Here is a 19663-nt window from a genome sequence, read left to right as displayed (position 1 = left end):
GCAAAGAACTTATTGAGGAGTTCAGCCTTGTCCCCCCTGTCTGTCACCAATTGCTTCTGCCCATTTAGTAGGGGTCCTATTCCACCCTGGGCCTTCCTTTTACTCCCTATATAGCTGAAAAACAATTTCTTGTTATCCTTTACTTGGGATGCCATCCTCAGCTCCATGGTAGCTTTGGCCTATCTTCCTTCCTACAAGTGCGAGCAGAGAAGGTATACTCCTCTTTGGTAATCTCTCCGTTTCCACTTTTTATATGTTCCCCTTTTAGTCCGCAGGCTGCCCTGGGTTTCTCTGGTCATCCAAGGAAGCCTCCTGGCCCCTTTCCCTCTTTTTGCTCGCATCGGGATCATCTCCCTCTGTGCCCGAAGGATCATTTCCTTAAGGCATAGCCACCCTTCCTGGGCTCCCATCTCTTCAAAACTCCTACTCTGTTTTGGAGTCTGAACAGGTTACAAGGGTGGGCAGATGAGAATAAGATGGGATTCAATACTGACAAGTGCAGGGTACTGCACCTAGGGAGAAAGAACCAGCAGCATACCTACAGGCTGGGGAACTCCCTTCTCATCAGCACAGAGGCAGAAAAGGATCTTGGAGTCATTATAGACTCCAAGATGAACATGGGCCGCCAATGTGGGGACGCAGTCAGGAAGGCTAACCGCACCTTGTCATGCATCCACAGATGCATCATGAGCAGGTCCAAGGAGATGATCCTCCCCCTCTATGCGACATTGGTCAGGCTGCAGTTGGAGTACTGCATCCAGTTCTGGGTGGTACATTTCAGGAGGGATGTATACAACATCGAGAGGGTCCAGAGGAGGGCCACCCACATGAACAGGGGGCAGCAGGGAAGGCCCTACGAGGAGAGGCTACGGGACCTGAACCTGTTCAGCCTCCACAAGAGAAGACTGAGAAAGGATCTGGTGGCTCTATCAAACTGGCCAAGGGAGAGCAGCAGGCATTGGGAGAGTCCCTGTTCCCCCGAGCACTACTGGGAGTAACAAGGAGTAATGGCCGTAAGTTGACGGAGAGTAGATTCATCAAGCTAGACATCAGGAGGCACTACTTCACAGTCAGGGTGGCTAGGATCTGGAACCAACTTCCAAGGGAAGTGGTGCTTGCTCTTACCCTGGGGGTCTTTAAAAGGAGGCTAGATAGACACCTTGCTGGGGTAATTTGACCCCAGCATTCTTTCCTGCCTGTGACAGGGGGTCAGACTTGATGATCTGCTTCCGACCCTACCAACTATGAAACTATGAATGTTCTTCCTTTAAAGAGATTTCATTTGGGCATTTAAAGGTTGCCTGCTATGTAAGCAACTAAAGGTTATTTGGTGCATTTTTTATATATGTTCTAGTAGCGTCTTATTTTTAATTTTGTTACTAATTCATATGCCTGAAGTGCGGAAGGTAAGTGAATTAAAAAAAAAAAAAGAATGCATCACAGTGTATTCTGTTTGAATTATTTCCTTAACTTACTGTTCACTTTTGTGTTGGCAAAACTCTGACATTCTTGTGTGGTGGGAAGTAAATTTTCCATGGTTTAGACTGTCCTTCATTCATACTTAATGTTGTTTTTCAGGTGTTCCAACTCCCAGTCCTGAAATCCTTCGGCACACCTTGAACATGCTTGTACGAGAAAGGAAAATATATCCAACTCCAGATGGCTATTTCATTGTGACTCCACAGACTTATTTTATAACACCATCCCTCATAAGAACTAACAGCAAATGGTACCATTTGGATGAGAGGATACCTGACAGATCTCAGTGTACCTCTCCACAACAAGGAACTATAACTCCCTCCACCTCGGGATGTGTCAGGGACCGAACTTTACCCAAAAACCACTGCGACTCTTGCCATTGTTGCAGAGAAGATATGCACAGCATGCATGCATCCACCCTGCAGAGGAAGTCAGCAAAAGACTGTAAGGACTCATATTGTCCTCCATCACTATGTCAGGTACCACCTACTGAAAAAAGTAAAAGTACTGTAAACTTTTCCTACAAAGCAGAGACACTTGCAAAGCCTAAGGATGTAGAAAAGCAGTCTAAAAAATTTGGACTAAAGTTATTTCGACTAAGTTTTAAAAAGGACAAGGCAAAACAATTGGCTAATTTTTCTGCTCAATTTCCTCCTGAGGAATGGCCTTTAAGGGATGAAGACACCCCTGCCACTATACCTAGAGAGGTGGAAATGGAGATTATAAGGCGCATTAACCCAGATCTGACTGTGGAAAATGTCATGAGGCACACTGCACTGATGAAGAAACTTGAAGAAGAAAAAGCTCAAAGAAGCAAAGCAGGATCTTCAGCTCACCATAGCGGGAGAAGCAAAAAGAGTAGAAATCACAGGAAGTCTCATGGGAAATCTCGGTCACACAGCAAGAGCCGGGTGTCCAAAGGAGATCCTTCAGATGGTTCTCATTTGGATATACCAGTTGAAAGGGAGTATGAGTTTTATGATCCCCTTACAAGATCCCCCAGGGAGGGCTGTTTCATAATAGAGCACAAAGGAGATAATTTTATCATGCATAGCAATCCTAATATGATTGAGTCTCACTTTCCCATGACACCAGAATGGGATGTATCTGGTGAGCTGGCCAAAAGAAGAACAGAGATGCCTTTTCCTGAACCTTCAAGGGGAAGTTCCCACTCCAAGGTCCATCGAAGCCACAGCCATACACAAGATAGAAGATCAAGAAATGAAAGATCTAACAAGGCCAAGGAAAGGTCTAGATCAATGGATAATTCCAAGGGACCTTTGGGTTCTTCTACTTTAGGTACACCTGAAGACATGGGTGAAGGCTGTAGTCCAGATGATCAAACAAATAGCCAATCATATATTGATGACAGTACCTTACGGCCTTCACAATCACTCAGTCATCAAAGGGCTCTGATTTCATCTGTAAACTATAAAGAAACATGTATATCTGACATAGTTAGTGGCAGTGTAGAAACCCCCAGCTCTTGTAGTCTAATGGAACAAAGCAAACCTACAGAGAATTTACCATCCTATAGTGAGCTCAATTCCTGCACAACAAAATCAGCAATTGATGACTATTTTCAGTGCAACACTTCTAGTGAGACTGTACTTACTGCTCCATCACCACTGGGAAAAAATAAGGAGGATCATGACACAATGACTTCGACAGATGGGATAAAAAAAATGTCTCCCTCCGAAAGACAGTCTCAACACATAGCCAGAGAGCCTGGGGTACACAAAGAGGAGTCCCCAAAAGGCCCAAGTACGGTTTCAGCAGTTGCAGGCCAAACTCCTGAAGTAATTGCAAATGGGAGGCTGGCTCAGCACCATAACACTGAATCAAGCAGCCTTGATAAAAGGAAAGAAATATTTAGTAAAGATACACTTTTTAAACCTCTACATAATACTCTCTCTGTGAATAGCTATCACAAGCCTAGTGTACCACTGCTAAAACCCCATCAAAAGACACCCTCTGACACACTGCCAGTCAGATGTGAGAAACTAGAACAGGCTATAGTAACCTCCGTCACACAAGTTATGCCCATTTCACAGAGACAGCAAGAGCCAGCTGGGAACCAGGAACCCTCCTTTGATTATTATAATGTATCTGATGATGATGACTCGGAGGAAGGAACAAATAAAAATGCAGAGGAAGAAAAAAACAGGGATGATGTGGGCACTATGCAGTGGTTACTTGAGCGGGAAAAGGAAAGGGATCTACAAAGAAAATTTGAGAAGAATCTTACTCTTCTTACCCCAAAGGAAACTGAAAACAGCAGCAACCAGAGAGCCACACACTCAGCTCGCCTGGACAGCATGGATAGCAGCAGCATTACTGTAGACAGCGGGTTCAATTCTCCACGGTAGGACTATAAAATTAATTTTAAAGGCCACTCGAGTTATTTACATGGTTCCTATGTGTGGGTTGTTGTTTTTTTTTAATAAAAATTGTTTTCCTTTGCAAGTAGCAGAGGACCTCAGGATGTATGCAGAGGACTCTGTGTAGATTTTTTTGGCTACATACACAGAGCCATATTGTCCTTTCACTCGAAATAGTGTCAGTATGGAAAAAACTTCTTTGGCTTTGATACTTACTGAATGATGCTGGTGTAATTAGGCAGACTGCCTTGCTGATGTAGGTTGAGTATCACAAAGGGAGATTTTTAGTTTTCTACTTTTAGCACATGCTGTATTGGCTCTATCTTCTTTAGTATCTCTTTGTCTCCCCTCTTACTGTGTGGCAGTATGTGCTTCAACCTGCACTGTCGCTGCAGTTCATCTGGAAAAGCTGATGCTCCATGGAGCCAGGTACTGGAAGTGAAATGTAGTTCTCTTTCACACCACTCCTGCTTCCCAACCTCTGAGGGCAAGTTAGGATGTATCCCTTCTGTGTAGTACCTGTTTCCCCACCCAATACAGAAATTAAGTTTTTAGTGATTTCATTTTTTAACATATTATTGGGGACTTTATTAACAATAACAGGAGCAAATTTTAGAAAGTAATTCTAAAGGAAGGAAGAGTGATTTAATTTTTACCTTGGTCTTACCACCAACCAAATCCATGTAACTTTTTGGAAAGTTTTTGTCCCTTGGACTAAGCTCATCTGCTATGTAGAAGTTTAGCATCCTTCTATTATAAGAAGAGTAGTTCCAGCTAGTATGAGGTTACATGTATTTTCTTTTTAATACTTTTATTTTTTTAAATAAAATACGCAGTACTTTCAGCTTGCTGTTTAAATTTGGTCTAGCTCAGTGTGCACATTGTTTCTGTTTTTCCAGGACAGTGGGCAGGTGGTTAGTTGTGTATGAATCATCTCTTTTACTTAACTCACTGGTAGGATCATATATTCCAAACTTGCAATTCGGTTGGTTCAAGGAGAGATCATATCTTCCCTCATTGTTTGCATGGAAGCTGAAACTTCCATTTGTGACTCAAGGAAAGCTGTGCTAGCATGATACCTGAGCATAAAAAGTTTGGTGTATTATACTGCCGGCCAGGCCCTACAGAAAACAAAAATGTCAGCTTTTAAAATTAAGCTTATTTTATTTCTTTCACATTAAAAAAAAAAACATATCTACTTGTTTGCATCCCTTTGACAGGAGTCTGTAACATGAGTCGAGTTTGATAAAGTAGTCAAGATGCTGTATTTAAGCCAGGATTTATTCAAGATATTTCAAAACATTTTTATTCTGAGTTTAAGTCTGAGGGGACTACATTTAGATACTTTTTTCAGTTTCATTCTCAGTGTTGTTCTACTGAAGTAGTTGGAGGATAGAGTGAATATAGCTCTTGAGCCTTATTTAACAAATTATTATTCCTTTCCCATCATGCAACAAAAAATTGATTTGGAGAAAATGTACAGAACACCTGAAAAAATTACTATTTTTGCACCATAGAAGGAAAAACACATTTCAAAAGGATGACAAATTGGAAAAAAAAAATTTATCAGGATTTTGGTAAAGAATTTTATCAAGGTAATTTGACTTTGAGAAGATTCATAGATTCATAGATGCTAGGGTCAGAAGGGACCTCAATAGATCATCGAGTCCGACCCCCTGCATAAGCAGGAAAGAGTGCTGGGTCTAGATGACCCCAGCTAGATACTCATCTAACCTCCTCTTGAAGACCCCCAGGGTAGGGGAGAGCACCACCTCCCTTGGGAGCCTATTCCAGACCTTGGCCACTCGAACTGTGAAGAAGTTCTTCCTAATGTCCAATCTAAATCTGCTCTCTGCTAGCTTGTGGCCATTGTTTCTTGTAACCCCCGGGGGCGCCTTGGTGAATAAATACTCACCAATTCCCTTCTGTGCCCCCGTGATGAACTTATAGGCAGCCACAAGGTCGCCTCTCAACCTTCTCTTGCGGAGGCTGAAAAGATCCAGTTTCTCTAGTCTCTCCTCGTAGGGCTTGGTCTGCAGGCCCTTGACCATACGAGTTGCCCTTCTCTGGACCCTCTCCAGGTTATCCGCATCCTTCTTGAAGTGTGGCGCCCAGAATTGCACGCAGTACTCCAACTGCGGTCTGACCAGCTCCCTATAGACGGGAAGTATCACCTCCCTGGACCTATTCGTCATGCATCTGCTGATGCACGATAAAGTGCCATTGGCTTTTCTGATGGCTTCGTCACACTGCCGGCTCATGTTCATCTTGGAGTCCACTAGGACTCCAAGATCCCTTTCCACCTCTGTGCCACCCAGCAGGTCATTCCCTAGGCTGTAGGTGTGCTGGACATTTTTCCTCCCTAGGTGTAGCACCTTGCATTTCTCCTTGTTGAACTGCATCCTGTTGTTTTCTGCCCACTTGTGCAACCTATCCAGGTCTGCTTGCAGCTGTTCCCTGCCCTCCGGCGTGTCCACTTCTCCCCATAGCTTTGTGTCATCTGCAAACTTGGACAGAGTACATTTCACTCCCTCATCCAAGTCACTGATGAAGACATTAAAGAGTATCGGTCCAAGGACCGAGCCCTGCGGGACCCCACTGCCCACACCCTTCCAGGTCGAGACCGACCCATCCACCACGAGTCTTTGGGTGCGACCCTCTAGCCAATTCACCACCCACCGGACTGTGTAGTCATCCACATCACAGCCTCTTAACTTGTTCACCAGTATGGGGTGGGATACCGTATTGAAGGCCTTCCTGAAGTCTAAGTATACGACATCCACCCCTCCTCCTGTGTCCAGGCGTTTCGTAACCTGGTCATAGAAAGAGACTAGATTGGTCAGGCGCGATCTGCCCGCCACAAACCCGTGCTGGTTTCTCCTCAGCATAATTTGCCCTGCCGGGCTCTCACAAATGTGAGCCTTGATAATTTTTTCAAAGACTTTACCAAGGATGGAGGTGAGACTGACTGGCCTATAGTTGCCCGGGTCCTCCTTCCTCCCCTTTTTGAAAATGGGGACCATGTTAGCCCTTTTCCAGTCCTCCGGGACTTGGCCCATGCGCCACGAGCGTTCGAATATACCCGCCAGTGGCTCTGCAATGATGTTGGCCAGTGCCTTCAGCACCCTCGGATGGAGCTCATCCGGGCCTGCCGACTTAAAGGCATCCAGTTCTTCCAAGTGACTCTGCACCACCTCAGGATCTGATAGTTTAACTCCCTTTTTGTTGTTGTTGTTGATGAAAAAATTTCTGCCAGACTCTCTGTATCCTTACCAGATTGAACTGCACACAGAACTGTCACTGAAGCCTTGGGTTGTACAACTTGTAATGATCAGCTTGTGACATCAACATTAAAAATGATGGTCACAAAATGAATGTCACAACTTTATATGAGAAATAAGTAAGAAAAAATGGGAGTTGTTCATGCAACTGTTCCTACTGAAGAAGAGAGAAAAATGACATAATACAAGTATGCACCTTGAGTACCGTCTTACCATGTGTCCACTGAAGCCAATTGGTACTTCTCCAAGTGAATAGGTATAGCAGAGGAGACCTGGAGGAAGCATGTCTGCTGCCTGTGAAGACACCTCACAAAGTTTTCCAAAAGACATCAGTGATTCTTAGTTTCTCTGTTCATGCTTCTTATTTCATAACTGCATTCAGGCCCCTTTTTATAATACTATAAGCATCTACACAGCCAATAACTATGAAGTAGCCAGCAATGGAGTAAGGGCACTGTTGAGGAATAAATAACGGGAGCAGATGACTTCTTACAAACACAACCTGTTTTCTTGCAAATGCCATTAGTTGATAAAACCCCAAAGAACAGAAATAGTGCATAAGTAGTAGTAATAGTAGAACTGATTTAAATACAATAGGCAAGATTTAAAAAAGATTATGGCTAATTTAGCCTCCTCTATTCATATTTTGGAAACCTTTATTGAATGACCTAACTTTCAGAATTGCTAAATGCATAGCTGTTCCCTTAGATAATTGGTTTCTTGCATTAAAAGTACTTTTATGTTAGACAGCTGAAATAAAACTATTGCTCTTTAAGGACCTAGCCCTGGGAATTAAGGACACTCCACATGTTCAAACCTCCACTCTGAAGTAAAATTTGAAAGTGCCACAATTGAGTATATTACACATTTAATAACAAATAAAGTTTTCTATTTGGCCAGATCTACCTGTGTACAAATTTGTCCTTTAAAGGAGGCATCCATGTTGTTCAATTATGTTTGTAACTCAGTGCAGTCAGAGAGCAGTTTCAGTGAAACTGTTTTGTGCAAAAGTGCATGAGCCTGGAAAAAAAGGTGAAACATTTCAAACGCAGTATGAAAATTATTTGCCTGAATAAAAAATCCAGATGTCTGTTATTGGTACAAACCACATGTGACAACTTGAGTTCTGTTTAGTAATATACCTGTACTATAACATGGTGACTAGTGAGTACTTCTGGAATCCATTTTGAAGGAACATATGTGAATCATCAAACTGAGATGGTTCATTGATGTGACACTACGTACAGACACAGGAAGCCTATTATAAAACACCCCATTCACTGTTCCTCTTTGCCAGATAGATATATAGGTATGTAATATATGAGTGTATGTGTGTGTTTTTTTTCTTTTCCATTTTAGTACTCGTGAGAGCTTGGCTTCCAACACTTCAAGTATTGTTGAAAGTAACAGACGTCAAAACCCAGCTCTGAGTCCTGCACATGGTGGCACGGGTCCAACATTCAGCTTTCGAGCAACTGCAGACCCTCCAACAAGCGAAGCTGAAAAACTGCAGAAACCTGCTAACTGCCTGCAAGCTTCTGTTACTAGTGTTTGATAATCATTCTGCCTCAGATCTTCTGTCTCATCCTATACAGCGAAGTTTACGACACTGGGGACTGATGTTTACATCTTCGGGGAAAAAACAAGCATCTCAACCACAGTTTTAGTGTTTACTTAAACTGTGCTGCTATGTAGGCTAGGGGCAACAAAGAAATCTTTACTTCAAGGTATTGCTTTTCACATTTGCGGCTCTGTAGCAACAGAATAGTGATAGGGATAATATGTACACTTTTTTGCTTCACTTAATTGTAACTGAGCACATATATGAAAGTCTAGACACTGTAAGTGTAATCTGCATTTTCAATGTCCATGCAGTTGCCAACTCCATTTAAAAAATGCCACAGATGTGTGATGTGCCCTGTCAGAGGCTAAATTCTGTCACAGAGTTGATTCTTTCCCTTCAAAAAATGAGCCACAGCTGAAAGTAAACAGCAAAGGTCACCTTAAGAGAAAACAATGCAAAATGCAACTAGGAAAGACATCAGCTCTATCTGTGAGTTATTTATACATCTGTCATTTTCACTGTGAGATTTGATGACACAATTTTTCAAGAATCCATAAAAACAAGTTAAAAGAGATCATGTTTTAAGTAGGTGGGATGGGAAAGAATTATGGTGGAATTGCATTATTTTTTTTCTGTAAAATTGTAAGAGATGTTTGCTAAAACTTACTTCTTAATCTCCCCCTATTCCAAACAAGGATGTAGGTCATTCAGCAGAGAGGGAGGGAAGGAAAGTTTAACTGTGGTTGAGGCACAGCATGGAGTACCATAAAAGAGTTTTGTTCTTGGGGGTTTTTTTAAATCAATAATTTAAGAATGGTGATCTCATTCTTATCACTTCTGAGATTCCAGCTTACTGGTATAAGAGAATCAGGAAAAATAATTTGTTTGAACAAAAAAGTTCTTTATGATACATATGACAAATATGGCCTGAAGAGTTGATTTCTTTCTAATGGAAGGACGTGATTCTATTTTATGTAGTTTTTAAATAGAATGCCTAAATTAGGCTATTGAGACTACCATACGTTGTAGTGGTTTATCAAAGAACAAATTTAGAGAATTATAAACTTCAGGCTTTTTATTCAAAGAATATTTGCAATTTAGCATTTTATTGGGAAAAAACATAGTTTTTTTAAAATTGCGTATTATTAGAAATTAAATGTGTCCATATAATTGACAGAAAACATCCTAATTCTGCAGGTATGTTATATTCCTTTGTACTACCCTAAATTGTTGCTCCAAAGTAATTTACACTATATTAATTATTCTGGAGTAACTGTCACAAATAGTCAACCATCAAACGTGTAATTTCTAGGTAAAAAGGGCCGAATTCTAGTCTGTTACTTATGCAGCCCTGTGCTGCAGTAAACTGTCTTCAAAAGACCCCACATTTGCTTTTTAACAGAAGAGATAGAAGTTTGTGTAAGAAAAACAAAGATATTAAGAAACATGATCAGGTGTATAAATCGTTGAATACAAATTGACATGTATGTTGCCTGTCACTTGTTGGTACCCAGGTATTATATCCAGTTGTTCATTTTAAAAGAGTATTTTCATCAGGTTCTGGTGACATGTATAACTTGTATAAACCATTTGAGCTTCACTCATGATCTATATGGTCATCTGAAGTTTTTAGTACAGCCTTATATTAGACAGTTGGATATTAGGTACTTATGAAATGGCTTTATAACTCTGGACACAATTGGTTTCTGATTCTGTCAAGTATATCATACAGTACCTATCTCTATAATGCCCAGTAAATGCATGAGTCTGTTTTCATTATTTTTATGTATAAATTCCATTTCATAAGAGCAATAAGACCTTTCAGTGCATGTAAGGGAAATTATTGTGCTTTTGGTTGGTTGAAGTCACTTGGCCTTTAGCCTCCTGCCTTATCATACCTTCCAAGACATGCTATAATTACCCAATAATGCATCTTACTGTCTCATCTTATTGCTTACATATGTAACTCCAAGACTGCTTATTAAATGCAGACACCAGTCAGGTTTTTTGTGAGGAGTTGTTGTTATATACTATGCAGTGGCTGACTGTGATTTTGTTTGAGACATTAGTAGTATGTACCAATTCAGTAAATAAAAATGTTGAAACAATACCTTAATTTATAGCTGATGATCTGAAAATGCAAGTTACAGTATTAAAAAGTTAATAACAAAGACATGTTTTACTTTTTGGGGAAGTTTTTATTTTTGTTATAAACTCTGATTCATTTATACAAAAAACATCATTCCAAAAAAATATGATAGTATCTACCTAGAAACTGTATGTGATTTCTGAAAGTTCCCATAGATCAACAGACACGTCATATTAATGTTGACATGGCATTGTAGCAATATTAATGTGACTCTTCAAATATGGAATGTAAACAGAAGTTTCAGATAGAAATGTTCTAATCTTGAATTCTTTTTTTTAAAAACTCAACAATGGACTAAAAGGAAATTCCATCTTTAGGCTCTGGCAGCAAAACCACGAGAGTGGAGCTTGAGTGCTTTATGTCACCCTAATCCTTTGATGAAATCATAGCCTTGTATTACATGGTTGCTTATCTATCATTCTTCTTCTAATGTATCAATCTAAAGGTTTACAGAATTAAAATAGGTTGAATCTGTGTTGTATTCAACTTTTAAAGGGTCAACACAAATCTGTCGGCATTTTTGCACACTTACTATGTATTATAATACAACATATTACTTTTATGGTAATTTTTTTTTACACATATAACTACCTCCATGATTTTGATGAAATGCAGCAACGTAAAAAAAAAGTGTATTGTAAAAAACAAAGTTAAAAACTTTTTGAAGCATTACATCATGGTGTTCTCTTATGTGTCACTGCTTGTGTATGAAGTCATCATGTTTTCAATGCCATGATTTCCTTATATTATTAAATTTGGCTTTCAGGTGAATAATTTGAAATGTTGACAAAGCCACATAATTTTGTTCATAGTGAATGGAAGGCTAAAACCTTCCATCATCTTTACTCCATTACTACTAAAGTTTCTACCTAGTAGGGAGTCAAATATAATTATAATTTAACAAATGTTGAACATCTACATATGATCTGAACAATCATGTGATTGGCAGTTTGGGGTTTAACAAAAGACATGCCGAGTATTTTCTTGCCAACCTTCAAACGCTTTGAGCCCTTTTCTGCCTTCATTTATGCTAACATATCAAATCAGGGCTTCCCTTAAATGGCAAGAGCTCTCTGAGCCATGTGTTATTTAACTCTCATCTAAATGATGTTCACTTTCTTTTCTAAATCCTGTGCATCATGAGCACTTACTCCCTTTGAAACTAATGATAAAATTGGAATAGACTTCATTGGGAGCCTAAATAAAATGTGTGGCAGGGTGCCCATTGTACCAAGAACTTGGGCAGACTTCCAGTAAAAATGAGGTTTGCTGTTAAGTAATAGCCAATAACAAGCCACCTTTAAAAAATAAAAAAAATCTAGAAATTTTTCAACAACCAAAGGAGATAAGTGGCAGCTGACCCATGACAGCTCTATTTTATCTACAGTCCCTGGATTTATTAATACCTCTTTCACAGAACCCTTGGTATTGTTCAGATGTAAATTAGTACAGAGTCACTAGATTAATCAGTTTTGCTTTGTGTAAGTATGTCAATTCAAAAATTGTAGGAAAATGGTAACTATTTAATTCCACACAACTCCCATTTTAAAAAGTAAAATGTACTGGAAAACAAAGTTTTTAATTAAAAATTTGCCCTTACTTTTGATGGTGATAGCAGCCTTTTCTGAAAAGTCATATAAAAAGCAGTATTTGACACCCATTACAAATCTTGATAATATTTTGCACTTATGCCTATTATGTGAAGATGTCAAAGCATTTGAAAGATTAATTAAACTTCACAAGTTTGTGATGTGAATATCCCTATTGTTATCCCTATTTTATGCAAGGGCACACTTAAACACAGAGTTTGTAAGGCGGATTATGAACCAATCTTTCTTTCTTTCCCTTAAAAGACATAAGAATAACAAATATCTAACCAAAGTGTTTAATGTTTACACTTTAAAATTATTTTTCTAATATGTTTATTACAGTAATGTAGGAGAGACCGTCATTTACAGTTCTGTGGAGGGTTTTTAAATTGGCAGTGCCAAAAATGTTCACTGTAGTAATATGGCTGTTCACAAGCCAGCAATGGTTCCAGAAATAGTGATTCTAATTAAAAGTTTGTTTTTCAAATACATTTTACATTCTTTTTCCCAGGGTGTTCATTCAAATTGCTGTACTGAGTAAACAAATAGTCCTCTTCCAATTTAAAGTCACTTCACAGTTTACACCCCGCTTTGCTCCTCTGAAGAAGACTGTATAGTATTAAAGACAAATGCTGTATTTTTTACCTAACTTCTTATCTATTAGATAGATATCTAAAAATTTGCCCGTAATAATATACATAATCATCCTGTAGTTTAATACATCAGAATTTTCAGTAGACTCAGATGAAGTCAATGAAGTTATTCTGGCATGAAGCTGGTATGTGAGAAAAATGGGATTTTTGCTTTTTTTGTAGCAGCATTCTAACTTTTGATTTCAGTTTTGTCGGCATAAATCAGGAATAACTCCACTTTAAATTTATCCTGATGTAACTTAAATTAGAATCAGCTGTGAACTCCATTGAAGCTCTGTTCTGAGCTGAGGATTTTTGTTTCCATCCCCTTGGATTAAATATGTAGAAGGAGCAGAAGACCACACGTTTGGATTTGAAAAATTGACAAGTTTAAAATATAGGTGCTTCTCCTATGGCTAGGTATGAAATCTGTAGTGAAATGCACAGTCAGCAACCCCTTATTCCCAACCTGGATGCTAACACAATCACCATCTCTTCTGCGCCTAGGAAGGGCAAGTTTCAGTCCAGTATAATGCACTCCTGTTGTATTGTGGATAGAGCCACCCAAAGGATATTCGCACGTAAGTATGAAAGGTCTGAATAGGGCCCTTAGAGTAATTGACACAGATATTACTTTTCTATGTAGAGGAGATTTGAGTTTAAAGGGATCATAATTCTGCAGGTAATTTTTTGAGAGTGACTGAATGTGACTGTTGCATTAGGTTTAAGTGAATTAATAAATGCAAGTGGGACTTACTGTATGTTAGAAGGGAGTTTTGCAGCCAAGACTGCCTTGTATAAATGTGTTTGCACTGAAAAAAATTAAAAATTACTTGGTCTCTGGTTGCTGTAAAGGTCATCCAAGATGGATGTTATGTTTATATTGTATAGTATTTCATATGAAATAATTACAGTTCATGAAATGTCTTCCCTAATGTTACTGATTTATAACAGCACATTTGTAACATGGTTTTTATTGTGTCAGTGTACCATATTGTAAATGATGATTACTTGTCATGCTTAGTATAATAATTTAAAGGAAAAAAGGACAGGGATTTTTGTAAGTCTATATTTGAAAGTCCCTCCATACAGTAATACTGTGTTCATGTTGTTTATGTAGTGTTGTGTGAAATATCCATTTTGGATTGTGTTACTTTTTAAGATATTAAATAACATTTGGTTATATGCTTTAAGTGAATTTTTTGCACCTCCAGGGGATGAAGTGGAAACGTATGTCCTAGTTAAAGCAGTGGTTTCTCCACTGTTTTGTAAAGTACTCACAACAGAGTGGCTATCTCAAAAAACAAAGGTAATATTAGCTTGATCTTTGCATGGGTAAACAATTGAAAAGTGGTCTGAAATAAATTGGGTGAAATTCATTAAGGACAAGTGCAAAGTATTACACATAGGAAGGAATAACCAAATACACAAATACTAAATAGAGAAAGACTGACTTGTAGGGCTGTGCGAAGTTTCGGTTGCTGATTCAGGACAGCGGAGATTCAGCCCAATTCAGCGGCTGAATCTCCAAATCGAATCAGGAGACCCCTTAATCTCTCCGAATTGAATTGGAACCCTCCAAATCGATTCTGAGATTCAACAATTTGGGACATAGACACAACTTTTTTTCTACATACCTCAAGGTACCCAGTGGCTCATGAACGCTGAGATGGTGGGGCAGATGGAGTGTCCCACGGGAGAACGGGGGGGGGTCCCCAGCGCACTTGGTAGCAAACCTGTATGTGGACCAGAAGTACTTACGGAGCCGCCGTTGAGCACGCAGGGACACCCTCCTCCCACACTCCAGTGGGACAGTCCATCTGCCCCACCATCGCAGCATTCACAAGCTGTGCCTGGTAACTCAAGATATGTAGAAAAAACATTTAAAGTTGTGTCTATGGCCGAATCACTGATTCTCCGATTCGGCATCGAATCTTCAGATTTGGATTTGGCTGAATCGAGTTGGGTCAGTGATCTGAATCAGCAAATCAAATCACTGTCCCCCTGAATCACCATCCCCCCCATATTTGATTCAGATTCAGGATGAATCTGAATCGGATATGGCCCACTTTGTACACCCCTACTGACTATATAGACCAGTTCTACAGAAAGGAACCTGGGGTTGTGGATCATAAGCTGAATCGGTGAACAGTATAATATTAGTGCAGAAAAAGCTGATTAACATGCTGTGATATATTAAAGTATCATATACAAATCATAAATGATTCTGCTACTCAGTTCAGCACTTCTGAAATCTCCAATTTTGGGTGCCGTGCTTAAAGATATGGATAAACCGGAAAGAGTTCAGAGCAGAGTAATAAAAATGCTCAGAGATTTAGAAAACCTGTCATTCAAGGAAAGGAAAGGTTGGAAGATGTGGGTTATTTAATCTGAAAATTGAGTAGACATAGGGGTAGGCATGCTAAAGGTTTATAACAGTCATCTTGTATTTGATAAGAGGATAACAATCTATTGTTTTCTGTGCCCAGAGGGCACAGGGATAAAAAGGTAGTGGGCTTAAACTGCACTTGGGGAATCGAAATGATCTATTAGGAAGAAATTTCTAACTATGAGGACTTTCTATCTAGAGAAGCTGTGGAATATTAATCACTGGCAGATTTTAAGAGTAGATCAGACAGCTGTTTTATTTGCAAGGGTTTAGAGCAGGTGGTTGGACTCCCCTGAGCAGGTGGTTGGGCCAGGTGACCTTATGTGGTCCTTTTCAGTCTTATTTTTCTATGATTATTTCTAGTAACAGTTTTCACCCTTATTTTTTCCTAATCTAAGAATTCAATTTAAAATTTCCAGTTTAAATGGAACCTGCACTGTGGACAAATGTAAGTATATCATTTTAAGGGAGAGGGGAGAGCTTACTGTTTGGGGAGTGCATCATTTAAACTGAAATAACTGTTTCATTTGTCTGCTCCTGTACAGCGATAACAAAGGTAAACAGCTGTTACTTTAAACCTGAGTGATATAGGTTCAATGCTACAATGGTTTGACTTTAGAGTAGAATACAGTGGACAAATTAAATGGTTATAGTGGGATCAACTGGAAAGCACTACACCCATACATGCCAGTCCAACTACAGTGGGTGTAATAACTGAATTCACAAGAATATAGTTGAAATGGATCAGACTTCGTTGGAAATGAAGAATCCCTTAATGTATTGTAAAGTCAATTCCTTGTCGTAGGGGTGTAGATTGTAGCTGTGTTGGTCTAAGGACATAGGCAGAAAGGGTTCTTTGGGTGAATCTGTTATCTTTTATTAGACCAACTTAAATAGTTTGGAAAAAAAATTAAGCAAGCTTTCAGGTTTAAAAAAAGCCTGATGAAAGGTTTTTAAACCCGAAAGCTTACTTAAATTTTTTTTCCAACTATTAAAGTTGGTCTAATAAGATATCAGATTCACCCAAAGAACCTTGTCTGCTTAATTCCTTGTCTTTGTTTTTTTTTCTTGTCCCCAACCACATGGATGAACCAAAGCAGGTCACAGAACAGATGAGAGAGAGAGTATTCTAGCAAGGCAGATTTTTGGTGGAGTGCAGATAACATCATGTTAACATTTGTGGACAGATCCTAAAGATGATATACATATGCCATTTTCCTGCATCCCTAGGAGAAGCAGGAGAAAATGGTTGTGAAGAGATTCTGAACCCAGAAGGTTTGGCTGGGTGGCAGAGTCTTGTGTTCACTGTCAAAATAGCTGCTACTTTCCTCATTGGACATTCATGTTTTGCCTAAGCTCAGGTATGAAGCTTTGTGAACTGTTTATGATAAAACAGGGGTGGGCAATTATTTTGAGTGGAGGGCCACTTACCCAGTTTTGGCAGGCTGTCAAGGGCTGCATAGGTAGCCCCACCCCTTGCCAGGTGCCCCACCCCCTGGTTACCATCTTGGGATCAACGTCCCAATGTCTTGGGATCAACGTCCCAGTGTCTTGGGACCAGTGTCCCAGGGCCAGCACCGGTGGTACCCAAAGCAGGGTGCAGGTTGGCAGGTGTCTGTGGAGCTGGGCTGGGCTGCACCAGCAGGGAGGGGGGAGCTGGCCCAGTTCCATAGAGCCTCTGCCAGCTGGGACCCCACGATCCTGCCACCCTGCTCTGGGCCCCACCAGCACCGGTGCGGGTCCTGTGCTCCCACTGGCTCCCCGCCCTCTCACATCCAGTGCCCCCCAGCCCCATGGTACAGGCAGGGGGCAGCGTACAGCCCACCCCTGCTTGCCAGCAGGGAAGAAGCTGGTGCTGAGCATGGGGGAAAGTGGCCCCTTGCCTGCCCCATGGCTGGCGCCCCGCATTGCAGGCACTCGCAGCCCACATGGGGCTGTCCAGAGCAGACACAGGCAGCCCCAGGCAGGCTGCGAGTGGCTGCAGCATGGGGCGCTGGCCATGGGGCGGGCGAGGGGCCGCTTTTCCCTGAGCTCAGCACCAACTTGTAACGTGCCCCACTGCCACCCTGGCAGTGGGGCCAGGTTACAAGCTGGTGCTGAGCACGGGGGGGGGGGAGAAAAAGCAGCCCCTTCCCTGCCCCATGGCCGGCACCACATGCTACAACCACTTGCAGCCTGCCTGGGGCTGCCTGTGCCTGCTCTGGACAGCCCTGCGTGGGCTGCGAGCGCATGCAGCATGGGGCGCCGGCCATGGGGGTGGGCGAGGAGCTGCTTTTCTCTGTGCAGGGAAGGAGCCCAGGGAAAAGCTGAGCATGGGGTGGGGGGGGAAGCAGCCCCTCCCCAGCCCCATGGCCGGTGCCCTGCACTGCAGGCGCTTGTAGCCCGTATGGGGTGTCCGGAGCAGGCACAGGCAGCCCCACGCAGGCTGCAAGGAGCTGCAGTGTGGAGCACCAGGCGTGGGCAGGGAGGGGCCACTTCTCCCCCCGTATACTCCTTCCCTGCCCTGGGTTCCCCCCCACTTACCTGAGCTTCCCACGCCAGGGCAGCCACAGCCCTGCCCCCCAGCTGAAACCCTGTCTGGGGCTTCTAGCTGTGGGGCAGGGCTGGGTGGGCCCCGCTGTTGTTTTAGCCCACCAGGCTTCCTCTGGGTCCTACTGCCCTTGGTTTCTGTCATTTCTGACAGGAACCAAGGGCAGAGAAATATTAATTTTTCAAATTTTTTTATGGGCCCCACGGGCCGGATAGAATGGCCTCGTAGGCTGGATGTGGCCTGCAGGCCGTATTGTGCCCACCCCTGTGATAAAAGATGGAAGTTTTACTTAAATGTGCTTGGTCACCCAGCACCCTGGCTTGCCAGTTTCATGTTGCTTATGCATAAAGGCTACACATACTCCTTTCTAGCTTATGCTAAACGGAGCCCTTTGCCCCCCCCAGTGCCCTATTGCTTTTCCTAATCCCAAACATAAGGGGTTTGTCTGGACTAGGAAAAGTGAAGCTGACTCATTCATTATTGGTTTTTCTTGTTTGTGGTTTTTTTTTTAAACTCGTGGACAAACCTTAAATTAAGCCAGTATGGAAAAATGATCTGAGTGGTTTTGCATGTAAAGCAGTGTCACTAGCCACTACCCACCTGTAGCCAAGTTCTGAGAGTCTCTACAGTTACAGTACTGGTCTAGAAAAATAACTTTCACAAATACCAGATCTCATGTGCTTGTTATGCTGTGGATAAGCTATACACATACCAGTACTTTGATTCTTGACAAGGCATAGCATGTAGTGAGCTTTAGCAACACTGGAATTGTTGTGCTCCTTGCTGACTGACTGAGTCAAGAGATGTTTGGTTAGATGGTTTGGTGCTTTCCATTGACCAAAAAGAATGTGTGCTTCCTGCCACATCCAGGGGTTTCTCTGGTTGTCCTGTTAGGCTGACTCGAGCTGTGAATTTTCTTTGACCTTTGCTCCCTTGCTGGAGGTGCTCTTGATTGCCTTTAGGAATGGGATATTGGGATTCTGGCTAGTGACCCTTGGTTACTGCTCACAGACTCTTGAGGCTGTTTATAGGTAGCTGAAACAGATCAATGTAAATTGAGCAACGTCTCCAAGCTTATCACCATTAGTGCATGGAGGAATATCTCCCTTTGTTAGAACCCCAGCAAGGGTTCTACAGGCAAAACCTTAGAAGTTTTGCTTAGAGCATCTCAGAACAGAGAGACAGCATAGAGTGTCTCCCTAGCTCTCTAGATCAGGTAGGAGTAATGAAGACTAAAGCAGTGACTCTTAATCAGGGTGCTGTGGCAACCTGGGATGCCGTGAGTTCCTTTTAAGGGTGCTGCACAATATTAGTTGTATTAGGTGTGCAGACATCTACACATGACTTGAAATAAATCCAGAGATTTCAAACGGGAACTGTAGTGTCTTTTTGAGTTCTTTGCAAAGGAAACTTGCTCTAGTATTTTCCCACAGTCAAAATCAGCTGTTCCATAATCAAAATAAAAAAGTTTGACTATTTCACGGGACTGCTACTTGAAAGGTGATCCCTTATTATCAAGATTTTCTGAGCTATGACATGAAGAGGTCACTTTTTCTTGGTTGCAGTATCAAGGTATAGAAAAATTAGTAGAAATTCAAAGATCCAGAAATACTGATAGTTGATATATTTGTGTCAAGATAGATAAGCTTGGGTTTGTATATACTGTATA

At 41.3% G+C, this 19663-nt stretch overlaps 1 protein-coding gene across 5 annotated transcripts in view; it reads left to right on the top strand.

Moving 5' to 3' along the window:
* STOX2 (storkhead box 2) overlaps window positions 1-14258 on the top strand; it is a 249839-nt gene extending 235581 nt beyond the window's left edge. For all 5 annotated transcript variants that reach the window (XM_019481340.2, XM_006272973.4, XM_019481345.2 and 2 more), the window contains 2 exons: window positions 1579-3844; window positions 8501-14258. In XM_019481340.2, the coding sequence (XP_019336885.1) occupies window positions 1579-3844; window positions 8501-8696 (2462 nt within the window). In that variant the 3' untranslated portion in view covers window positions 8697-14258. The remainder of the gene's footprint in view (window positions 1-1578; window positions 3845-8500) is intronic.
* Window positions 14259-19663: the final 5405 nt, after the last annotated feature.

This window comes from Alligator mississippiensis, chromosome 2, assembly GCF_030867095.1.
Source record: "Alligator mississippiensis isolate rAllMis1 chromosome 2, rAllMis1, whole genome shotgun sequence".
Lineage (NCBI taxonomy): Eukaryota > Metazoa > Chordata > Crocodylia > Alligatoridae > Alligator > Alligator mississippiensis.
The sequence above is the reverse complement of the archived record's forward strand: the minus strand, read 5'-3'. Positions and strand labels throughout refer to the sequence as shown.